At 37.9% G+C, this 23,395-nt stretch overlaps 1 protein-coding gene across 3 annotated transcripts in view; it reads right to left on the reverse strand.

The window, feature by feature from the left end:
- Positions 1 to 22,577, reverse strand: part of LOC5568661 (transcription initiation factor TFIID subunit 6) — a 32,213-nt gene extending 9,636 nt beyond the window's left edge. For 2 of the 3 annotated variants that reach the window (XM_001652445.2, XM_021850100.1), the window contains exons 1-2: positions 21,565 to 22,577; positions 690 to 1,135 (exon numbers count right to left, since the gene is read on the reverse strand). In XM_001652445.2, coding sequence (XP_001652495.1) covers positions 690 to 1,135; positions 21,565 to 22,422 — 1,304 coding nt within the window. In that variant the 5' untranslated portion in view covers positions 22,423 to 22,577. The remainder of the gene's footprint in view (positions 1 to 689; positions 1,136 to 21,564) is intronic. The other variant, XM_021850099.1, reaches the window with a different exon arrangement.
- Positions 22,578 to 23,395: the final 818 nt, after the last annotated feature.

Consider the following 23,395-nt stretch of genomic DNA (forward strand, 5'->3'; position numbering starts at 1 on the left):
AGTTACGGACAAAACTACTTAAGAATATAAAGTTTAGCTCTCGGAAATTTATGGTTTTATTTATAACTAGTGGTCCCGGCAAACTTCGTCTTGCCATCAAGTAGGCTGTTGAAAAACGCCATGCAAGTCCCGTGTAGAAAATGACAGATTAGTACTCTTCCGTTTTCCCCACTATCCCGAAGAATTCCCTAAACTTTTTTTTCGCACAAACACGTCGGAGCTCTGGACGAATTCAACAGTGAAAGAATCATGTAAGTCCAATCACCCGTTCTCAAGCCATTTCGTGACATACAAACACCATTCCATTTTTATTTATATAGATATATAGATTACTAAATCAATACATAGTTTTGTTACAGTTCGTTTGCAGCTTATTCTATGGCCCTTCTCATCAATCCAAATATTTATAAAACTAATCAAAGGCTAAACCAAGGAAAATTGATATATTTAAAGTAAAGATTAAATATTTGTCAAAATAATAAAGCCAAATTGAAATTTCTCTATTTTCCTTAGCCCTTAGTTAGTTCTATAAATATGTGGAATGATAAGAAGGGCCACTGAATGAGTGAATTGTAATAAAACTTTTGATTAAAAAGAAGAAGAACTTAAATTTTCGAGAGTTATAGTTTTTACTTTTAAATTGTGTTATTGTTTTGTCAGCAACTGAATGCAGTAGCAAAAATACTCACTTGTATTCTTCGACCACATCCGGAGGGTTTCGAAGGGTCTTCAGAACAGGAGAGCACGCCTTTTGAAGCATGGCGCGGATATGACCAGCGGCGATTTTGTCCGTGGCGCTGATGTTGCTTCCTTGCAGGTGGACTTCCACCCGTTCGGAGATAAACTTCAGTCGAGGAATGATGAATACCTTGATGACTTCGGTTCCCAGTTCCGACAGGCCCTCCAAAGCACCGTACAGTGACGAGAGCGGTGTTTTGTCATTTTGTAATGCCGAGCTGAACAGCCTGGTGACACGAGTTTGCAGATTATTAGTGGAAGTGTTGAAGTTTTTGCAGATCTGAGCCATAAGACGGGCAGCGAAATCTCGAAGCGCCCAGTGGTTGTCCAGTTCTGGTCGCATGCACAGCTGTCTCGACACTATGCATGTGGATACTGACGGGATCAGTTCGTGAAGCTGAAAGAGAACATGAAATAAATTGTTAATTTTAAATTGTCACAAGATGTCTGCTGGGCTGTTACAGCTGGCCCCATTTTTACGTTTCTCTAGGATTTGGTGCATTTTTGGAATGGCTCGACGCAGATTTGGAGAGTTACTTTTTACAATAAAATAATATCGATATTGGCTAATTTCAGTAAAAAATCATCCGTTGATTTTCTAGAGGTTCCTTCAAGATTTACATTTAGGACTACTTCATGAATAAAACCAATAATTTCTCTTACAATGTTTCAAAAAAACAAATCTTCCAGTTATTTTTTCCAAGATTTTCCGCAAAGATTCTTACAGAAATTGCACTATGATTTTTTATAAGTTTTATTTCTGTGATTTCTCAATCCTCCTCGAATTTGAAATTCATTCGGCTCCGTAATGCCAAGTGATACATTTCTTCGAATCCCGTTTGCATTGTTTAAGATGTTCAAATAAATGTAAAGGCTAAGAGTCATCAAAGGTATTCTCATACTCTGTCCATCTAGGAATTTTTCATATAAAATATTAAAACTCGAATTTTGTAATTTTTCACCGATAGAATGTTTTGAGGCAATGATTGTATGGAAGGTTAGACTATGAATTAAAAACCTGCGAAGGAAAATATTAGGTTCATTCAAGTTTGATAATATTGTGGTAGGTGATTTCCGACGCACATTTTCTTCGATGAGAAGAAATTTTCATCCATAACTCACCAGAAAGAAAACATACTTTTCTTCGAAAAAATACGTGCCGACCAGGCAGCTTGGAAACATTAGATTTGTTTAGTGTACTTAGCTCAAAACCGATCAAGATGTCACTTGCACAAAATATTGAGAGGCTTATGATTCACTCATCTATTTTGTCAGTATTTTCAGTTAGTCATTCACAATAAATTTGCTGTATTTTTAGACAACATACGCTTTTGATAGGATTTTGGTGTCATGTTTTTTTTTTTTCTTATATGTACTGATGTTTCTTTGCGAAATTGCGACCAATTGTCATTATTTAGGTTTTATTTTTGTTATATTTTTTATGAAACCTAAATTTTGAAAATCTCCCGTAAATCCAACATTCGCCAAAATTCATTTTTCATTTTTGCGTCACGAAGAGCATCGCAAAAAGCGAACGGATACAACACCGAAGAAGCAAAATGAACACACCGATGAACTAATCTACGATGACGTCACGATGCAACTTCCAGCGGGAAGAAAACCATTACTGCGGGCCGTGTTTACAAAAAATGAACGATTTCGTTGTGCATTCATCCACTTCGTGTTCATCCTGTGAACATTCGTTGTCCGGATGTCATTTAATGTAAACATTGCCCGCATTTAGATACGCACAGAATACAGAAAAGAAAAAGAAAGTCTAGGATAAAAGAAGACCGTGGATAAGTCCATAAGTTCCCTTTCTCCCACACGAATGTTGCCAAAAATAGAGAAAGCTGCATCTACCCAATGGGGGTACTTTGGCCCAATAAGCCAAATTTGGGTAAATACAACTTTTCTTATGTTTGGGTCGAGAGAACTCAATTTTGCGTTAAATCAACCCAAAATTGAGTATATTTTTCTAATGGAATTGAAGCCAAACTACCTAGTGGGGACCTTGGAAATTTAGCCAAAATTGAGTTATTGGGCTCAACTACGGAATTGCGTTGAAACAACCCAAAATTGAGTTGAATTCCGTCTCCGTGTAGGATTCATTTATCCACGCGTTGTTCATTCCTTCGATTCATTGCAAAGTTGCTTCTTCTCGCAAAGCAAGCCAACACTCTGCTGGTCGCATCGTGCACTGAGTCCACGCAGCCCTACAAAAGCACGCTTGAAGTACACAGCACGAGCGTGGCTGGGTGCTGCTGGCTCTGGCTTGGAGTGCGACCGCTCTTGAGCTAATAGGGCCCTAAAGCCCTGTCTCAACTTTATTACCAAACGCTTAAGTTTAGGGCAGAAACACATGTTTACTCAATTTTTAAATGATTTTCATTGGTTTAAGTACAAAATACATTTTTTTTTATGACTTTTGAGATTTTGTCACACCCGTTGGTTTAAACTCGAATTTTGGGTATATTTTGTTTTCCGTGTCCCTTCCGAAATGTCAGATAGGAACAACCCCAGTGTTAAAACTATATGCCCTGTGGCATTTTTGTCGAAAAAGTGAATGTCAAACAAGATCACAAGTGTCAAGGTTGATTTTTGGAATCATTTTTAAAATTGAAGTTAAAAAATGATATAGCCGTTATTTGAGCGGAAAAACTTGCTAAAGTAGTTGCAAGAACATGCTCTTTCGTATTATTGAATAAACACGAGAATTCATTAAACATTTTAGGACCCAATTGCGCAACCATTTTCTGGCAATGTTTAGGTACAATTGCAAAATAATATAAATGGCATGTATACGAATCGCAAAATGTACCGTTTTCAACACTTATTGTTAGTGAGATTTAAAAATATAGCATCGTACTACAATGCAAAATTTTTGTTGAATTAAATTTAATTTACCTAAATGTTGTTACAAAAGAATCAAGTGGCCATAATTTCTATTTTGAAAAATTATGATTTTTGACCCCGCTATATTTTTCAAACATAGCTAATAGTATGCCACATGTTGTGGCTACATTGAAAAGACGTCATATAACCTTGAAAAAATGTTAAAAGAGTTCAAAAAAGCATAATTTTCAATGGTTTTTTCATTTTTTTATATTATTTAATCGGAATAATTTTTTACATGAGACAATTTTGCCAAAATAAACATATATTTTTTACTGAACTTTTTGTTCATAAATACAAGAAGAGCTTCTGCATAAAATTTTCCAAAAAATAATTTTTATTTGTTTATTTTTAAGACTATTTTGCAAAACGAACTTTTAGTCATTTTTCGTAAACTTCAGTATTGAAAAAGTTACCTTATACGGCAATATCCGGCAAAGTTTCGACCACAGTGTGAAACTTACATATGATATCTATCAGTTACAGCATAAAACTCGTCCGCATATTTCCGCACTTGAAATTTTAAGCCTTTCGAAAATATCAATTTTTATCATTTTTTTCGAATATTTTTGCCCGCTTTTCAATAACCTTCTATCCCTAATCAATTGAAGTGCATGTTCTTAATGCGTTTGTTCAATGTGATGTCTGATAAAATTGTAATTTAAACATATTTCTTTTATTTATATAACTGACTTAAGTAAAATTGTTAATTTTATAAATAACGTATATCACAGTTTTTACACATGACATCGCCAAATCAGATTTAGCAAATTTTTGAAATAAACAGAAATGCTTTCTAAGAGACGCAATGGTGCCATGGTTTAAAATTCCATGTCTTTAAAATTTCTTCTTCTTATTGGAATTACGTCCTCACTGGCACTGAGCCTGCTTCTCAGCTTAGTGTTCAATGAGCACTTCCACAGTTGTTAACATCACATTAATAGGTTTTCAGGAATTTCGGTTGAAATGGATAATTTTTCCCGGTTGGTTTTATCTGTTCTCTTCAATGTTGACAATGCCAAACAACTGAATACAGGAAAATAAGTATGACGGTAATCCTCACGGGCTCATGTACAGAAATTTTCAATCAAATGTGGTTTTAGTGCTGAAAATAATCTCTAAAATAAAAACTAGGGGGATTCCATTTCGGGGTGAAATTGATGACTTGTCAATGCGATTATTGTGAGTTTTTGAAATTACTTCACATACTGAATTCCGGCTCCCTGAATACGAATATGCTTCCAAATTTGAAAAAAAAACTATTTTTCTAGAAATAATTAAAAATAAATCAAGAATTTCGCGGAAAACGCCTGCAATTAAGAAAAAAATGTCCTGATGTCTAACCGATACTGAATTATTTCAACAAAATAAGCTCATTGATACGAGTTTCGTTGATAAAAAAACAAACAAACTTTTAGGCTATTTTTGAATGTTTGTTAATATCGTACCGTACATGATTCATGAATTTTACATTATTTTCTTAGAAATAAACATTCATCAACGCAAAACAAATCTTCACAACTCTCGATCCAACAATAGTCAACAACGTTAATTCACACCTTTTCATCGAGTTTTATGGTCCCAACTTTCCGAAATGACGGGTATCTAAAGGATTTTAAATGGACGTGAAAGTTGTGGGTGAAAATTGAATGATTTAACCAATAAATGTCATGATTTTACATTCATGGGAATAGGAGTTGTTTCAGGTGTAAAATTTTCACCTGGTTATGCTGTCAAATTTTCACCTAATTATGAAGGAATTCTTATGAATATTCGTCTACTTTTTTATTAAAATTTTAAGACTGATGGGCTTAGGCTGACTCCTAGTTTTGTTGATGCGATTCACATTTACAAAACATAGAGAGTCAAAATAATCCGTTCGTGATATCTTGAAATTTGTGAATCAGATTATTTGTACAAATAAGGCAAACATACAATTTTTGTGGAAGGCATGGAGAAAGCGTTTCAGATAAAACATACAAGTTAGTTTTATTATTCAATTAAAAATTAAAATTGATTTCATGAATTGCAAATGCAATATTGCATTGTATTCTTTTAGAATCCAAATCCAATAACTGTTAAAATTCTAATTATTCATCGATTGCTTATCCTCTTGGCGAGCTAGATGCGCATCAACTTATGACGTACAAATCTATTTTCCATCTGTTGGTAGAATATTCAAACGATTGGCCATCAAAAATTAAATCAAAAACTGTTTGTCTACAACGGTATTTTTTTCGATACGGATACTCACTGATTTGTGGATAAATGTCCTGAAACGGTTCGAAAATAATCCTAATTGAATTATAACAGTTGTTTAGTCAATATTAAAGTATGAGCAGATCATTTAGGGTAAAAAATAATGTTGGCCATGATTTACCCAAATTACTCGCGTCGGCAGAAACAGCGATCCAAAAATGAAACACGAATGAATGAAGCACCCGAACTATTGTTCGGGTTCATTCGCAGATTCTGTGGCTAGGAAAATTCACCGTGCCTTGTGTTTCCGATCGCTGTTCAGCTGGTGATTTCTTCAGAGACATTGGAAATAAGAATAATTTTTATGCAATTGATAACATAGACTTAAAAAAAATAATTATTTGAACAATAAAACATGTAAGCCTCAGATCAATTAACGGTATTATGCATCCGGTAGAAATTGATACCAACACTTATTTAAAATTGTTGTTTTCTCGAGCCCCGAGCGTCGCAGCTAATATGTGAATAGTGCGCTGTGTTCTTAAAGCTGCAAAATTAACGCTGCAATTTTCCAACAATTTATAAGTTCCTGCAATTGACACATAAATCTTCCAATTTTGGCCACTCCTTTTTTTTTTAATATCTTTATTAGTATCATTCCAAACATTACATACATTTCTTATATCTAGGTGTTCTGTGTTATTAGACAACACTATCATCCTAATTTGGTAAAACAAATTTAAGATTTTATTAACATTTTGTTAACAACATATTACATTTCATTTGCCGTAGCAGTTCAGATTTTTTACAGGTGAGTTGATTTCACCTGCTTGTAAGAGAAAAAAAAAACGCTTTGAATATACTTAACCTAACTTAACCTAAACATATAACGCATTAATCGTGGCAATAGAAGATTGTAACGATTTTTGCCTGAAATTATTAATTATTTTATTTGACATTTGTTCCAATGTTTCAACATTGGATATTCTATGTAACTCATTGATACTATACCAGGGAGGAAGCTTCAGAATCATTTTCAAAATTTTATTTTGAATTCTCTGCAGAGCTTTCTTCCTGGTATTACAACAGCTTGTCCATATTGGTACAGCATACAACATGGCTGGCCTGAAAATTTGTTTGAATATCAAAAGCTTGTTCTTAAGACAAAGTTTTGATTTTCTATTAATAAGGGGATAGAGACATTTTACATATTTATTACATTTCTCGAAAACTTATTCATACAGACTCAAGTAAAAAAAGTATACAAACTTACTTTATCGATCCTACGTGTTAAGCAGGCGGAATTCTACACGTACCGCTCTGTACCAACTCAACTTTTCACTTTTAGAACGTTTAATTTCCGGATTTACAAAACGACGAAAGTAAGATTTTCAACTTTCGCAACCTAACCACTACTTTCGCCGCCCCGCTGTATGGAGAGACAAAGTGACTTAACCACGAATCAAAACAAAACACTACTTGAGCCGATTGTACACTGGTAGAAAAACGTCGAAAGTAACTGAATGAAACGGCTTATCATTTTCTTATAATTATTTTTGTGGGAAATGATAGAAACTACCTAGTTTTTGCACGTGAGCTGAATGTATGCAAAATTTGAGCGAAGTACACGGCAAAAAAATGTTAAAAAGGTGATTCATTTTAAAACAGTTTTAGAAAATAGATTGTGATTTTTCCTAATTAATTTTCTCAAAACCGTATAAAAGTTACTTACGTCGATTTGAAAAAGTAATCGAGATTTGGCTTGAATGCCCTCAATGTGATTTTTGAAAGTTAAATTCTTATCTAGCATGAGCCCTAGATACTTAACTTCATCTGACCAATTTATTGGAACCCCTCTCATCGTGACAACATGTCTACTTGAAGGTTTCAAATAAAGAGCTTTTGGTTTATGTGGGAATATTATTAGTTGAGTTTTGGAAGCATTAGGGGAATTCTTCTATTTTTGCAAGTATGAAGAAAAAATATCCAAACTTTTTTGCAATCGACTACAGATGACACGCAGGCTTCGTCCTTTGGCGGAGAGGCCTGTGTCATCCGCAAACAAAGATTTTTGACATTCCTGAGGTAACTCAGGTAAGTCAGATGTGAAAATATTGTATAATATTGGTCCCAAAATGCTGCCTTGAGGAACACCAGCTCTTACAGGAAGTCTTTCAGATCTGGAATTCTGATAATTAACCTGAAGTGTACGATTTGACAGATAACTTTGAATTATTCTAACAATGTATGTTGGAAAATTAAAGTTTTTTAATTTTACAATCAAACCTTCATGCCAAACACTGTCGAATGCTTTTTCTATGTCTAGAAGAGCAAGACCAGTAGAATAGCCTTCAGATTTGTTGGAACAGATCAAATTTGTTACACGTAAAAGTTGATGAGTGGTCGAATGTCCATGGCGGAATCCGAACTGTTCATTGGCAAAAATTGAATTTTCGTTGATGTGGGCCATCATTCTGTTCAAAATAACCTTTTCAAAAAGTTTACTGATGGAGGAAAGCAAACTGATTGGACGATAGCTAGAAGCTTCTGCAAGATTTTTGTCTGGTTTTAAAATTGGAACAACCTTAGCATTTTTCCATTTATCAGGAAAATATGCTAATTGAAAACATTTGTTAAATATATCAACTAAAAATGATAAGCTACTTTCTGGAAGTTTCTTGATGAGGATGTAGAAAATTCCATCATCGCCAGGAGCTTTCATATTTTTGAATTTTTTAATAATAGTTCTCACTTCTTCCAAATCAGTCTCCCAGGTATTTTCGAAAACGTTCTCTTGATTGAGAATATTTTCGAACTCCTGAGTAACTTCATTTTCAATTGGACTAGTAAGTCCTAAATTAAAATTGTGCGCACTTTCAAACTGCATAGCAAGTTTTTGAGCTTTTTCGCAATTAGTTAGTAATAATTTGTTTTCCTCTTTCAATGCCGGTATTGGTTTCTGAGGTTTTTTCAAGATTTTAGATAATTTCCAAAAGGGCTTAGAGCCAGGGTCCAATTGAGAAATTTTATTTTCAAAATTTTTGTTTCTTAATTGAGCAAAACGTTTTTTGATTTCTTTCTGCAAATCCTGCCATATAATTTTCATAGCAGGATCGCGAGTGCGTTGAAATTGCCTTCTCCTCACGTTTTTAAGACGGATCAAGAGTTTAAGATCATCGTCTATAATCACGGATTCAAATTTTACTTCACATTTTGGAATTGCAATGCTCCGGGCTTCAACAATGGAATTTGTTAAAGTTTCAAGAGCATTGTCAATATCAAGTTTAGTTTCTAAAGAAATGTTAACATCAAGATTAGAGTCAACATACGTTTTATATATATTCCAGTCGGCTCGTAAATAATTGAAAGTGGAGCTGATAGGATTGAGAATCGCTTCTTGGGATATTTGAAATGTAACAGGGACATGATCAGAATCAAAATCAGCATGAGTAACTAATTGGCTACAAAGATGACTAGAGTCGGTTAAGACCAAGTCAATCGTAGATGGATTTCTAGAAGAGGAAAAACATGTGGGGCTATCAGGGTATTGAATTGAGAAATATCCTGAAGAGCACTCATCAAATAAAATTCTGCCGTTGGAATTACTTTGAGAATTATTCCATGACCGATGTTTGGCATTAAAGTCACCAATGACACAAAATTTTGACTTATTGCGAGTCAATTTTCGCAAGTCAGTTTGGAGCAAATTAACTTGCTGTCCAGTGCATTGAAAAGGCAAATAGGCAGCTATGAAAGTATATTTACCAAACTGTGTTTCAACAGAAACACCTAAAGTTTCAAAAACTTTAGTTTCAAATGACGAAAACAGTTGATATTTTATACGCCTATGAATGATGATTGCAACTCCCCCACATGCCCCATCAAGTCGATCATTACGATAAACAAAAAAGTTAGGATCTCTTTTGAGTTTAGATCCAGGTTTTAAATACGTTTCGGTAATAACTGCTATATGCACGTTATTAACAGTAAGAAAATTAAACAGCTCGTCCTCTTTACCATTCAGAGAACGAGCATTCCAATTCAAAATATTTAAATTATTATTTGGATCCATTAGAAAAACGTAATCCAATAACAATTTGATTTGTAAATTTTACACCTACTTGGACTGCTTCAGTCATAGTGGTGGCTTTGAACATTGCATCAATCATTAGATTCAATTGTTCAGTTAGAAAATTAAAATCAGAGGCAGACATGTCATGTGATTTCCCATTAGAATTTTCGGTAGACGAAGAAGCGGAGTTACCTGTGGCGGTAGAGTTTTTTCCATTTGATTTGAAACAAGTAGAATGGGTACCCATGGATCGAACAGAGGAGGAGTTCAAATTTCCTGCTACGATATCGGCAAAGGATTTACCGTGGGTAGATACATTCGAAAATGAAAGATTCGAACGGCTACCCGACGGATTAAAATTAGTTTGTGAATGAGCATGATTATGATCTTCCTGAAGGGTATGATTCATGATCAAGCGATCGTTAACTGAAAAATGAGCATTGTTCGATACTCTACCAGGCAAATTCCGGAAACGACCGTTATCGTAACGGATATTATCTTTCATTTGCCTGGCACGAGCCTCAATGACCCTTTTGCGTGAAGGACAATTCCAAAAATTGGACTTATGGTTAGCCCCGCAATTACAGCATATGAACTTAGTGGTATCTTCCTTCACTGGACAGACGTCTTTGGCGTGAGAAGAACCTCCGCAAATCATGCATTTAGCATCCATGCGACAATTTTTTGTACCATGACCCCACTTTTGGCACCGACGGCACTGAGTGGGGTTCTGGTAATTTCCTCCAGGTTTCTGGAAATGTTCCCATGTCACACGGACATCAAACAAAAGTTTTGCTTTTTCTAAAGCTTTAATATTATTTAGTTCTTTTTTGTTAAAGTGAACTAAATAAAATTCTTGAGAAAGCCCTTTCCGAACAATGCCAGATTGGGTTCTCTTTTTCATAATGATTACTTAAACTGGGGAAAATCCAAGTAAATCATTTATTCCATTTTTGATCTCTTCAGGTGACTTATAGTCACTTGAGAGATCTTTCAAGACAACTTTGAACAAACGTTCAGTTTTGTCGTCATAAGTAAAATATTTGTGCTTCTTCTCTTCAAGATGTCTGAGAAGAAGTTCACGATCTTTAAGAGTTTCCGGCAAAACGCGACAGTCTCCTTTCTTTGCGATTTGGAAGGAAACCTTGATTCTCCTAATGGAGTTCAAGATCTCCTGCCTAAATCCCCCAAATTCGGAACAACTGACCACGATAGGCGGCACTCTTTGCTTCCTCACTTGAATCAAAGAGCCTGGGCTAGAGGCTGCTTCGATTTGGTGTTCGGAAAATTTGTCTAGAGCATCGAACTGATTGCTCATTTCAATACAATTATTCATTTCTCCCTTGGAAGAAAGTTCGCATTACGGGGAAACGTCCTTTCTTCCATTCTTGCCACGTGTAGTGACAGTTTTAAAACCCACTTTTTTGGAAGGAAGTAGTGAATTCAGAGATTCACCCTTCCTTTTGTTTGTTGTTGATACCATGTTTAGTTAATAAACGAAAGAAGACGTGACCTTCGAGAGGTTTTTTCCCAAGACGGTGTCCAAGAAGGATTACCACCGCTAGCTTTCGCCAACGGGTCCAACGAAAAATCGAAGGCACGGGTCCTAACAAGGATCGTAAAGGGATAAATAGTAGAAAATAGTACTGAAAAGTACTGTTTTAGTAGCACTGAAAAGTACTGTTTTAGTAGCACTGAAAAGTACCGTTTTTAATTTTAGCACTGAAAAGTACTGTTTATGTAGCACTGAAAAGTACTGTTTATTGCTTTAGGTAGTTTTTAAGAAAACTTCCAAGAGCAGAGAGAATTCGTGTACGCACAGCACGAAGGTACGATGCGCACTGACAGGCCACTCATAATTTTTCCAACCACTTTCGACTTGTCCCGTTTTTATCTTGTTACTTTATGGTCAGCCTATAGAAAGTTTGAGTCTTCGGCTAAATTGTTCAGAAGGTCAAGGACATTCGGAAGACCGAGAGTTTAGTTCGCAATTATGCAGCTAGGTGACACTAGTGAGTATGTAAAATTGAGCATTATAAAGCAAGTTCATTATCGTGATCCATATGAGATAGAAAGTTCGAGTCTTCGGCAAAGTTGATTAGAAATTCAAGGACATCCAAATTGCAAACAGTTTGGTTCTAAATTTTGCTGCTAGGCAGCGCCACAGAGCTTGTGAATTTGAGCATTATAAGCAATGTTTTATTTTTTGAAAATAAGATAGAAAGATCGAGTATGTGGAAAAGATGTTCAGAAAGTCAAGGACATTTGATTTTTAATTTTGCCGTAAGGTAGCACTAGTAAGCATATTTAATCAAACCAATTCTATATTGGGAACCAGATGTAATTGAAAGCTCGAGTTAGAAAATAGATTGATTTATATGCTTTGAACTCCTTACAAGTTCTATCTCATAATTTTGATAAGGAAGAATGTCCTTGACCTGTTGAACAACTTTCCCGAAGACTCGAACTTTCTATCTCATGTAGATCACAATATAGAACTTGCCTAAAATGCCTAATTTTACATACTCACTAACGGCGAAATTGCGAACCAAACTTTTTGCCTTCCAGATGTCCTGAATTCGATGAACTGCTGAAGGTCTGGTCTTTGCATATCATGAGGATCTTATTTAAATTTACCTATTTTGAGGTGGTGCTAAACATTTTGGGGAGTGAGTCAATATCAGGGCTGGTAGCAATCAGACAGCAAAATAATAGTGACTTTGATGACCAAAATTATCAAAAAAGTGACTTAAAAGTGACTTGGAAACTACAAGTATCAGTCATAAAAATGACTAGACTGGCGAAAATTCATTGAAGATTTGGAAGAAGCATAAAAAATTCTCGACAAACACCAGCAACATATTAGAGTTTAAAGGTATTTGCTCACCTTACTAGTTATTTTAGTTTTTTTTTGCAAAACGTGAAGTGTTAAGTTTAATAATAGATTTTTTTGTTATACATATGTGATGCCAAATAATAACAAGGTCAATATAAATCGAAAACATCGACTGTCAAGTAAAGTGGGGTCCATTTGAGTAAACGGAACATCTCCGCATTTATTTGGGGTTATGATGTTTGTTTCTTTTTTATTTTCTCAAGTTTAAACAATTTAGAGTCCAATTTTATTATATCAAAATGAAAAAAAACTTATCTTGCGAGGGAACCGACAAACAAAAGTGCAAATCTCATTTTAGCTTTGTGATTTGAAGAAAGCCAAAAAAATCAAGAATTGGTTTAGTGCCTCGATAATCGAGAATTGGGACACAATTCTCCATTGTGATGTCCATCTTAGCTTAGCTTAGACTGACTACACATATCAATGGTTGCTATTCCGTGATTGACCGAAGTCAGTGAAAATGCACAAAGAATCAACTAGAAGTTCGGCTGGGATTGGCCATAATCTTCTTCAGTGTGCATAATTCAGTGCCTCTATTTATACAGGGTCAATAACGGCGCCGGTCACGTCCTTGCAGTCAGGTGGGATTGGGGAAAGGAATGTTAGTGTGTAACCTTTGCTATTTGGAGACCGTGTTTGCCTCTGCATCTCCACAAAGGTTACTAGGAGGGATGTTTGTTAATGGGAAGGGTCGTTGGGTCACATGATTCACTTTGATAAGCAATTAGACCATGATAAATAATTATTGGTGAGGTATAAACATGCTTATATGTAAATATAATATTTTAATTTGATATGAACAATTTCTATGTAGAGGAAAATTATGCCGCCACCTGAGGTGACGAACAATTCAAAGTTTGTTGAACAAATACCTAAATGTAACATTCCTAACACTCTTATTCTTATGCCGACACTTACAGTTGCGAACCATCCAAAGTTTGTTGAATAAATTGAACCTTTCGCAAGTCTACACTCGTAGCGTCGAACCATTCAAAGTTTTTTTTTACAAAAATAAAGGTAAAAGGAAAAAGGTGTTTTTAAAAAAAAATAGACATAAATAATTTATGATGAAGAGTTTATGTCGACACTCACAGTGACGAACTTTTCATAGTTTGTTGAAAAATCATATTTACGTCTCACCGTTGTAACGATTAAAGGTGCAGTCATACATATTTTATAAATTAGAAATAGTAGCATGAAACTAGCTCACTAATTGATCCGTCATCCTTGAGCAGCAACAGTCCACTTTCAGCTTTACTCGTTTGCTCGGCTTTATAAAAGCACTCAGAGAAAATAGATGCGCGGCTGCTCGGGTTGCTCGGGCTTTCTTAACGCACTGCCCAGGAGCAAGCGTGAACGTCGAAAGATCAAAAACAAATAATCGAACGCGGCACTTTTTCACTTTACTCGACCGATGCGCGACATGTTTGATCCTGCCCTCATCGCCGGCCCCCGCAGGAGCAAGCGTTAAGGTCGAAGGATCAAACACAACTAAAGGATCACGCCACATTTTCACTATCACTCGACCGACGCGCGACATGTTTGAACCTGCCCTCATCGCCGGCCCCCGCAGGAGCATGCGTCAAGGTTGAAGGATCAAACACAACTCTCAATTCTCCATTGTGATGTCCATCTTTGGATTAAGAAAAATTGTACCTTAATAGATCTACGTTTTCCTTGAATTTGCTTGATTGTGCTATTTTTCTCCAAATGTCATACCTCTGAATGTCTGTACCCCAGGGTGATAAAAGAAGAAGAAGAATAAGCAATCATACGATGAAGATATTTGGGCATTTTCGACCAAAGACATGTTGACAAAAATGCCAAGGTCGGTGGAACTTGAAAGAATAACCAATCAAATAAAAAAGATGAATATTAGATGATCCAAAATGGGTTTTGGATTTTAGCCAGTTCAGACAAGACAAGCCTCAGAGGTAAGTTGAAAGAACAGCTTATTTTAAGAAGAAGTGAAAATCATCTATGAAATGCAAATATTTGAAGATGGTGCATATTGACATGATCAAGTTTGTAGATATCTTAGACACATCTTCGATACTTCATATATTTCTAGGGAAGGACCTCCCCTGTCCATTATTTTGGTGATCAATTCAAATATTTTTCAGTCAATATACTAACCTCAATGACGGTCCCTGATAAAAAAGTCAACAAGGTAGAAAAATAGTTTTCCGGTAAATGATCTTTCCGGGTAATGGTTTTCCGGTAAATGTTACATTTCGGTATATGGTTTTCCGGTGAATGGTCTTCCGGTAAATTGCATTCCGGGTAATGTCGGAGAACCATTGGTCCTGGTTTTTGTCAAAATTTAAAAAAATATTTCCCAAAAAAATTTATCCCAAAATTCTTTTTTAAGTTTTGTCAGAATCATCTCTAAAACTTTTTTTAGGGAATTTCTACATTATCCGTTGGAAATGTCTACGGAATACTCACTTGAATTCTTCCAGAAAGTCTCTATTTTTGCTTGATTCAAGAATGTTGCCATTCCCACTTATTGCGATTTATTCAAAGCATGCTTGTTTGAATCCTGGAGTAGAAGGATGATCTTTGAAGACTGGATGGAAGTTGTGCAAAATTGTGTGAAGGTCCCAGATAGCCGTAGCGGTAAACGCGCAGCTATTCAGCAAGACCAAGCTGAGGGTCGTGGGTTCGAATCCCACCGGTCGAGGATCTTTTCGGGTTAGAAATGTTCTCGACTTCCCAGGGCATAGAATATCATCGTACCTGCCACACGATATACGCATGCAAAAATGGTCATTGGCATAGTAAGCTCTCAGTTAATAACTGTGGAAGTGCTCACAAGAACACTAAGCTGAGAAGCAGGCTCTGTCCCAGTGGGGACGTAACGCCAGAACGAAGAAGGAAGGGACGGAGTGTGAGGAGATGGAACAGCTGTAACGGTCCTAAGAAACACGTGAGTTCTATCAGAAGCTTAAAGAATCCCGCAACGGCTTCGTGCCACGAGCCGAAATGTGCAGGGATAAGGATGATGTAGCATCTTGACGGACGAGCGTGAGGTGATCGAAAGGTGGAAGCAGCACTTCGACGAACACCTGAATGGCGCTGAGAGCACAGGCAATGAAGTACAGGCCCACGGAGGAAATGCCTTCGTCAGTACTGCGGGCGATGGAAATCAACCAGCCACTAATTTGAGGGAGGTTAAGGATGCCATTCACCAGCTCAAGAACAATAAAGCTGCTGATAAGGATAGTGTCGGAGCTAAACTCATAAAGATGGGCCCGGGAAGGCTGGCCATTTGTCTGCACCTGTTGATAGGCACAATTCTGGAAACAGAACAGCTACCGGAGGATTGGAAGGAAGGGGGTTAATGCCCCATCTCCAAGAAAGGCGACAAGTTAGATTGTGAGAACTTTCGAGCGATCACCATTCTAAATGCGGCCTACAAAGTAGGCGAGTTTGTAGGAAGCTATCGAACCGGCTTCGTTGACGGCCAATCGACAACGGACCAGATATTTACTGTACGACAAAATCTCCAAAAATGTCGTGAATACCAGATCCCAACGCATCACCTGTTCATCAATTTCAAGGCGGCATACGACAGTATCGACTGTGTAGAGCTATGGAAAATCATGGACGAGAACAGTTTTCCTGAAAAGCTCACGATACTGATAAGAGAATAGAAATATTAGTAGTAGAACGCTAGTGGCGCTGTTGTCACCAAACTGATTTTAATTATTATTACCTTAAATTATGGTTTTTCATTGTTTGCGCATCACCATGTCGTTGTTTTGGTTATTATAATCAATTTGACACTTTGATGCCCGGTACTCACGCTGTCAGTTCGTGGCAAACTAGATGTTGGTAACACGAACAGCAGCGACATTAGTATTCTTAGGTTAATGCTTCTACTGATAAGAGCGACGATGGAAGCAGTCTTCAAAAAATCTCACTTCAAGAGCTGCTGAGATCCAAATCTTCAAAGGCATGATCGTTTGCGTGCGCTCAATTCTTTTTTATCAAGGCACGCTTTGAACCTTGCCCCTTATGAGAGGATTCAATCTCAGGATTGAATCCTTGATGAAGATTACGTCTGGCGTAACGATGAAAATATATCTAGTTACCGTGGATGATTTAATGTCAGGAATAATTTGGTTTGACAAGGACAAATTCTCACTTCTACTGCAGTGTATTTTTATTTTATTTTTTGCGACATTGGTGGGAAACATAAGTTAATTGATTCTAGCGATGCATAAGTGAAACGATTCATATGATATCTGAGCTTTTCTAACCAACGTAAAAATAGTGCAGACAAATTCAAGCAAACGCATCTGTCAAAGTTCCTTCAAGTCTAATGCTTCCAACGTTGATAGTGTTGATCCAAAAGGTGCAGTTTGCAAAGGTCATATCGTAACTTTGATGGCACCGGAACGTGTTATGTCCGTAACTAAAAATTCAATCAAAACTGACTCGAATTGGTTTCAAGAATGCAGACGTCCCTTGTTCAGTTGGAGTCCTTAACAAAACACTTCGGAAATTGAACACCAAAAATATTGAAAAATAAATTAAATGTGTCGAAAATAAAATTATTGTTATTAAACAGTTTTGTGCAGAATTGTGTTTTCATTTCTTGAATTGCAAGCGAGATCCAAAACTAAAACTCCTTGAACTCCCTAGATTATTAGGGATCCTGCGTTATTTTTCTGAAGCTTTTAAGATCGATTATGAAACTTATCTATTGGAGGACAGTCTTGAATTTTTAATTTGAACAGTAGAAAAGACTGTTTTAATTGAGGCTTAATGACTGAGGGCCAAAAATTCTTCCAATATTTGAGTTACAGCCGATCCTTCACTTATATTTTTTCTATTGGTTTTCAAACGCACCCAAGCCGATTGTCAGATCGTTTGATTACTACCATGAAGGGCGCCAATATGTGGCGGCCATCAGCGTTCGCAAAAAGCAGGACAGAATTCAGCTGTCAGAATTCCACACAAAATTGAAACAAACATCTCCAAGGGTGGAGGGCGGCTGTCAAATGGGAGTAAAATTGAAAAGCCGCCAACCTAAGTCCAGAACCAGTTTTAAGGCTTAACGCGCAAAAGTGAAAATCATTGTTTGCAAAATTACAGGTAATCAATGCGCCTGAAAGATATTGTTTGCTAGCAGTTATTTGCTACGTGCTATTGCAGTGCGCTGTTGGCAATTTAATCAGCAAAATCTGGTAAATTACCAAGATGAATGTGTTCGAGAAAACTGATTACGCCTTCACCATTGTTTGGTCATTCTTTTGTATGGTTGTTTACAATTTAGAACCAGCGGCACGTTGGGGTAGCAATAAAGAGCCGCCAGTTTCTCCCTTGAACATCTCCCGTACAGAGATACAATGATGACACTTCATGAGTAAAGCTAAGTATGCACTTCAACAGAAAAGTAATCGCCTATCTCGATGCGTGGGAAATTTCTTGCAAGAAATGCTCAAGAAAAGGATTTTTCTTTGATCGCAGCACGCAGTTGAAAAGAAATGTCAATTCAAATGGAGCTCACTGTAGGAAATTTCTTGACTATTTCTTGGGCAGAAATTTTTACTTTTCTTGAGCATACTTAGCTTAAAGCTAAGTATGCTGCTTTGCTCAAGAAAAGTAAAGAAATTCCTTGACTGAAAGGGTCGAGAAATTTCCTACAGAGAGCCCCGTTTGAAGTGACATTTCTTCTCAACTGCGTACTGCGATCAGAAAAAAGTGATTTTCTTGACCATTTCTTGGGATAAATTTTCCACGCATCGAGATAGGCGATTCCTTTTCTTGTCAGTAGCAAACCGGCCTTAAGGATTTAATCCTGGGATTGAATCCCTAGCAAAATTGTGCTCACTGATATTGAAAAATCAGGATTCAAAACGATCCCACTTATTGCGATTTATTCAAAGCATGCTTGTTTGAATCCTGGAGTAGAAGGATGATCTTTGAAGACTGGATGGAAGTTGTGCAAAATTGTGTGAAGGTTTCAGGCGAACATTCCAGTTCGTTTGGATCCCGCCGGGGACTACGACAAGGTGATGGACTTTCGTCAGGTCCGTCACACTCGGGCTCAGATTGGGTACCACTTCTAGTACTGCATTTGGTCCCTCGGTGGTGCAAAAGATACCCAAGTTTGACAGATCACAGTACACTTTTCACGGCATTCTAGATTACCTTATGAGCCATAAAATTTTGGGCAACTGCAAGGGACATGTGGTCTTTAATTTGTCTTTGCTTTCGTGCTTATTGTTCAATATTGCGCTAGAAGGTGTGGAGAGCCGGGCTTAACAGCCGGGGTACGATTTTGACAAGACCCAGTCAATTTGTTTGCTTCGCGGGTGATATGAACATTGTCGGCCGAACATTTGAAAAGGTGGCAAACTTGTACACCCGCCTGAAAGGCGAGGCAGCGAAAGTCCAGTGGTAAATGCGACCAAGACAAAGTATATGCTAGTTGGTGGGACCGAGCGCGACAGGGCTAGCCTAGGTAGCAGTGCCACGATAGACGGGAATGCTTTCGAGGTACAGTCAACTTTCGTTCATTGCACTAAACCCGTGGCTCACCTAGTGAAAGACTTTCACTAATCGGGCTAAGTTTTAACCTAGAGCTGTCAAATAACCGATAACAATAGAAATTCAGAGCTACCAACATTGACAAATTGCGGTTTATGTCAGAAAGTGACGTTTGCCTTCGTTTTAGGTGGGCTATAGCCCACTTAACGGGAGCCAAATTAAAACAAAGTGCAATTAAACGTAGTACATCGAACGAAATTCGACTGTATTCGATGAGTTCATCTACCTTGGATCCTTGCTGACAGCTGACAATAACGTTAGCCGTGAAATACGGAGGCGCATCATCAGTGGAAGTCGGGCCTTTTATGGCCTCCACAAGAAACTGCGATCAAAAAAGATTCACACCCGCATCAAATTTACCATTTACAGAACGCTCATAAGGGCGCGGCCAGGGTAGACGCGAATTGCGAAGCGAAGCGAAAATTGCATGGGAAGGAATAACAATTATTAATAATGAAATGTCAAACTCCAAAGGATTTTCGCGTCGCTTCGCGTGACGCGTCTACCCTGGCCGACACCTAAGGCAGGTTGTCCTCTACGGGCATGAAACGTGGACAATGCTCGAGGACTTGCAAGCACTTGGAGTATTCGAACGTCGGGTGAGGACGATCTTTGGCGATGTGCAGGAAAACGGTGTGTGGCGGCGAAAGATGAACCACGAGCACGCCAATTCTACGACGAACCCAGTATCCAGAAGGTGGCCAAAGCTGGATAGGGTGCGATGGGCAGGGCATGTTGTAAGAATGCCGGACAGCAACCCTGCAAAGATGGTGTTCGCTTTGGATTCGGTTGGTACAAGAAGGCGTGGAGCGCAGCAAGCTAGGTGGACGAATCAAGTGCGTATCGATTTGGCGAGCGTGGGGCAGAACCGAGGATGGAGAGATGCGGCAACGTTTCGAGTATTGTGGCGTGAAAATTTTGATTCAGAGCTATCTGCCTAGATGTTAACTAAATAAATGAAAAATATTTTGGAATAATTCATTAGACAAATCGTTAATGAATGAATGCAATATGAAAATCACTGAAAGAAAAACTGTAAAAAAAAACAGTTTAGCAATCCTTGAGAAATTCTTTTAAGGTTTCCTGTCAAAATCCCTTTATGAATTTCTTTTAAAACTTTAGAATTAAGCCTGATTTGCTGCTGAACAGGAATCGCTAAAGAAATTTTTCGCCGATTCCTTGCAGAAATTTTCTACAGCCACTCCCATTTGAATTGACATTTCTTTTCAACTGCGTACTGCGATCAGAAAAAAGCGCATTCTTGATCGATTCCTTTCAGAAATTTCCCATGCATCAAGATAGGCCGAGAAATTACTTGTCAGCAGCGAATCAGGCTTTAACCTTTGAGGAATTCCATGTAGAAATCTTTAGAGGATTTGCAAGTGTAACTACTGGAAGAATCGGTAGAAAAATCTCTGGATAAAATTCTGGAATAATTGCTGGAATTTTAGTTTGCAATTACTAGAAGTAGCTGCGTTGGATTTGCTGAAGCGAATTCTGCATAAATTCCATTAAATATTCATCAACAATCTCTGCATGAATTTATGAACATATTGCTAGAAAACTTTGTAAGAAATCTCTAGAGGTTTTTGAGAAGGGATGCCTTGAGGAGCTCCTTAAAATATTCCAGGAGAAATCTTTGGAATTCCTGAAGCTTTTCCTTGGAGAGTCGGAAAAGAAATACTTTGAGAATAATCACGTAGGGTAAGTGATTCCTTAGTTGTGGGTGTTCCTATAGTTGCGGTAGTGCCGTTTTCACTGATTTTATTACATTATCCACAGAACCGACACTGCCAGTCGACGTATTGGCTTGTTGATACACGGAATAGTTGAAAAGAGCGTTCAAATTGTTTTAAAACTGATGAAATATCACTAAAATTACAACATTAATATGTACATTAATTGCGCTTCTTGAATTTAGGCAATTAAATTAAGTTCAATCGTGCTTAGTACCTCCACTATTGGTACATCTACCCTAAGTCTGTGGATTTTTCGTGGATTTTGCGAACATTTCTCTGGATTCTATACCAGGATTCACCGCAAGGATGTGGCAAATAGTGGCTTCAGAGACCATTTTGATTAAAAAATATGATAAGAGACCATCCATTAAAAATTAACACTTTCTAGACTGGCATTAAATAGAGACCAAGTTTCTAAGAAAGAAACCTGCCACTAGCCCTGGACCGTACACTACAATACTTACATATTTCTCCAAGTACAACGCCGGATTGTCCAAAAGCGCCCTGACCATCCGCATCAGGTAAATCAACAGTGCTAAATTGTTCTGCACCACATTGACCTTAACACCCTCCGCGATGAAGGTGCACATTCTCGGCAGCATTTCGTGCAGACCCGGATCGCAAGCCAACGATTGAAGCGCTTCCGCCCTCCGAGCCTCATCAGATCCGACGCAAGCTTCCGTTATCTCCTTATAGTACAATTGCTGCTCGACGGACAGTTCGTGGGTGGCCAATTGCTTTACATGGACCGTTTCCACGTTCTTCAGCTTCTGAGCTTTGATGGCCGGTTTACCGGTAGTGTCTTTTAGGTGCGCCCTGTCCAGCTTATTGACCGGGTTCACCGAATCCAGCGCTTGCAGGTCCTTGGACAGTGGCGGAGGATTCTCCGGAATAGTTGGCTGCACGCCATCCACACAAAGCCAATGGGCCCTCAGTGTTATGTCCAGGGGAATCTTCGGAGGGGCCGTTTGGATAACGTCCGCCAGATCAATTTCCTTCTCCTCGATGAAATGCAACTCCCGACCACCGCCGGAAGCGAACCGGAACGGAATGAAATCTGGTGACACAAATCCGTACTGCGGTTCAATGTTGCGCACCTTCAGCGAGTGGTCAATATCCGCTATGGACATCTTCATCCGCTTGGAGTGATGCATGAATTTAGCAGCGTCCTGTACGATTTGCTTCAGCTTAAAGGACACGTCGTCGGCCAGTTCCTTGGCCGCGTCATCCGGCAAGCTTCCGACGCCAATACTTTCCGCAATCACCTTGATCGATTCCAAGGAAAGCGTCGTCCCGTACATGGTTTTATCACCGTCACTCATCGTGTGCGATTAAAAAGAGTTCACCAACCGGGTTTTTATTAACAATTTCATATGAAAATGGACTAAAAACCTGAAAAATAACTCAAACTGCTCTTCACTAATAATTTTTGTTTACTAGATTCGGCAGGTAAGCAAACCGAATGACAACCGACGCTAGCTGATGTCACTCTGCTGTTTGATTTTGGTTGGGAACACTGGAAAACAATGCACGCTAAAAACGATCGATCAAAAAACAAAATCAAGTTGCATGCAATCCAATTCACTCGTTGCCATGGTCACGTAAATAACACGGCACCACTCAGACGTCAAATAGTGAACTCGTGCATCGGTCATTTTCCACGATTACTTTTTCAAACAAACGTAAGGAGGCGGATCCTATTCTTGGCACTTTTGATTCACGTCGGCAGTGGGGTTTTCTGAAAGCTACAGTGTTCATATTCTCGCGCGCTCACCAAATCGCACGTGTGGGACACGCGACGTGTGACTCGTTCCCGACACAACTGTCATAATGACATGTGTGGCGCTGCATTCTTACGATGTTTATGAACACAGCGTACTAGTCAAATATTAACCGCAACGCTTGGAGATTGAGAAAAAATATATTAAAATAATGTTTGTCCTCATTTCTGTCGGATCCATAATATTTGGCCACAATATACGTCATATTGAAACGCTTCCTATTGCGAGGGGGGCGACACTCCCAGATCTTCGTTTAGATGCACTTTCGGATAAAATCCGATTTTTTAGATCAGTGTATTATTCTAGATTTGACGTGCTTCATGCGCTGACATCTTCTGTTGAACGATGCGCGTAGATTGATGAGATGCAAGAAGATGTGAATGGGTGGAAGGAGAAACAATGATGATGTTGATGATGGGGAGCGTATTGTTACAGTTTTTTTTTCTAAACAGTTTCAATTATACTTGTAGTTTTTGTTGTCATTACTTTCAATTTTAATACAAATCAGGCTAGA

This window comes from Aedes aegypti, chromosome 3, assembly GCF_002204515.2.
Source record: "Aedes aegypti strain LVP_AGWG chromosome 3, AaegL5.0 Primary Assembly, whole genome shotgun sequence".
NCBI lineage: Eukaryota > Metazoa > Arthropoda > Insecta > Diptera > Culicidae > Aedes > Aedes aegypti.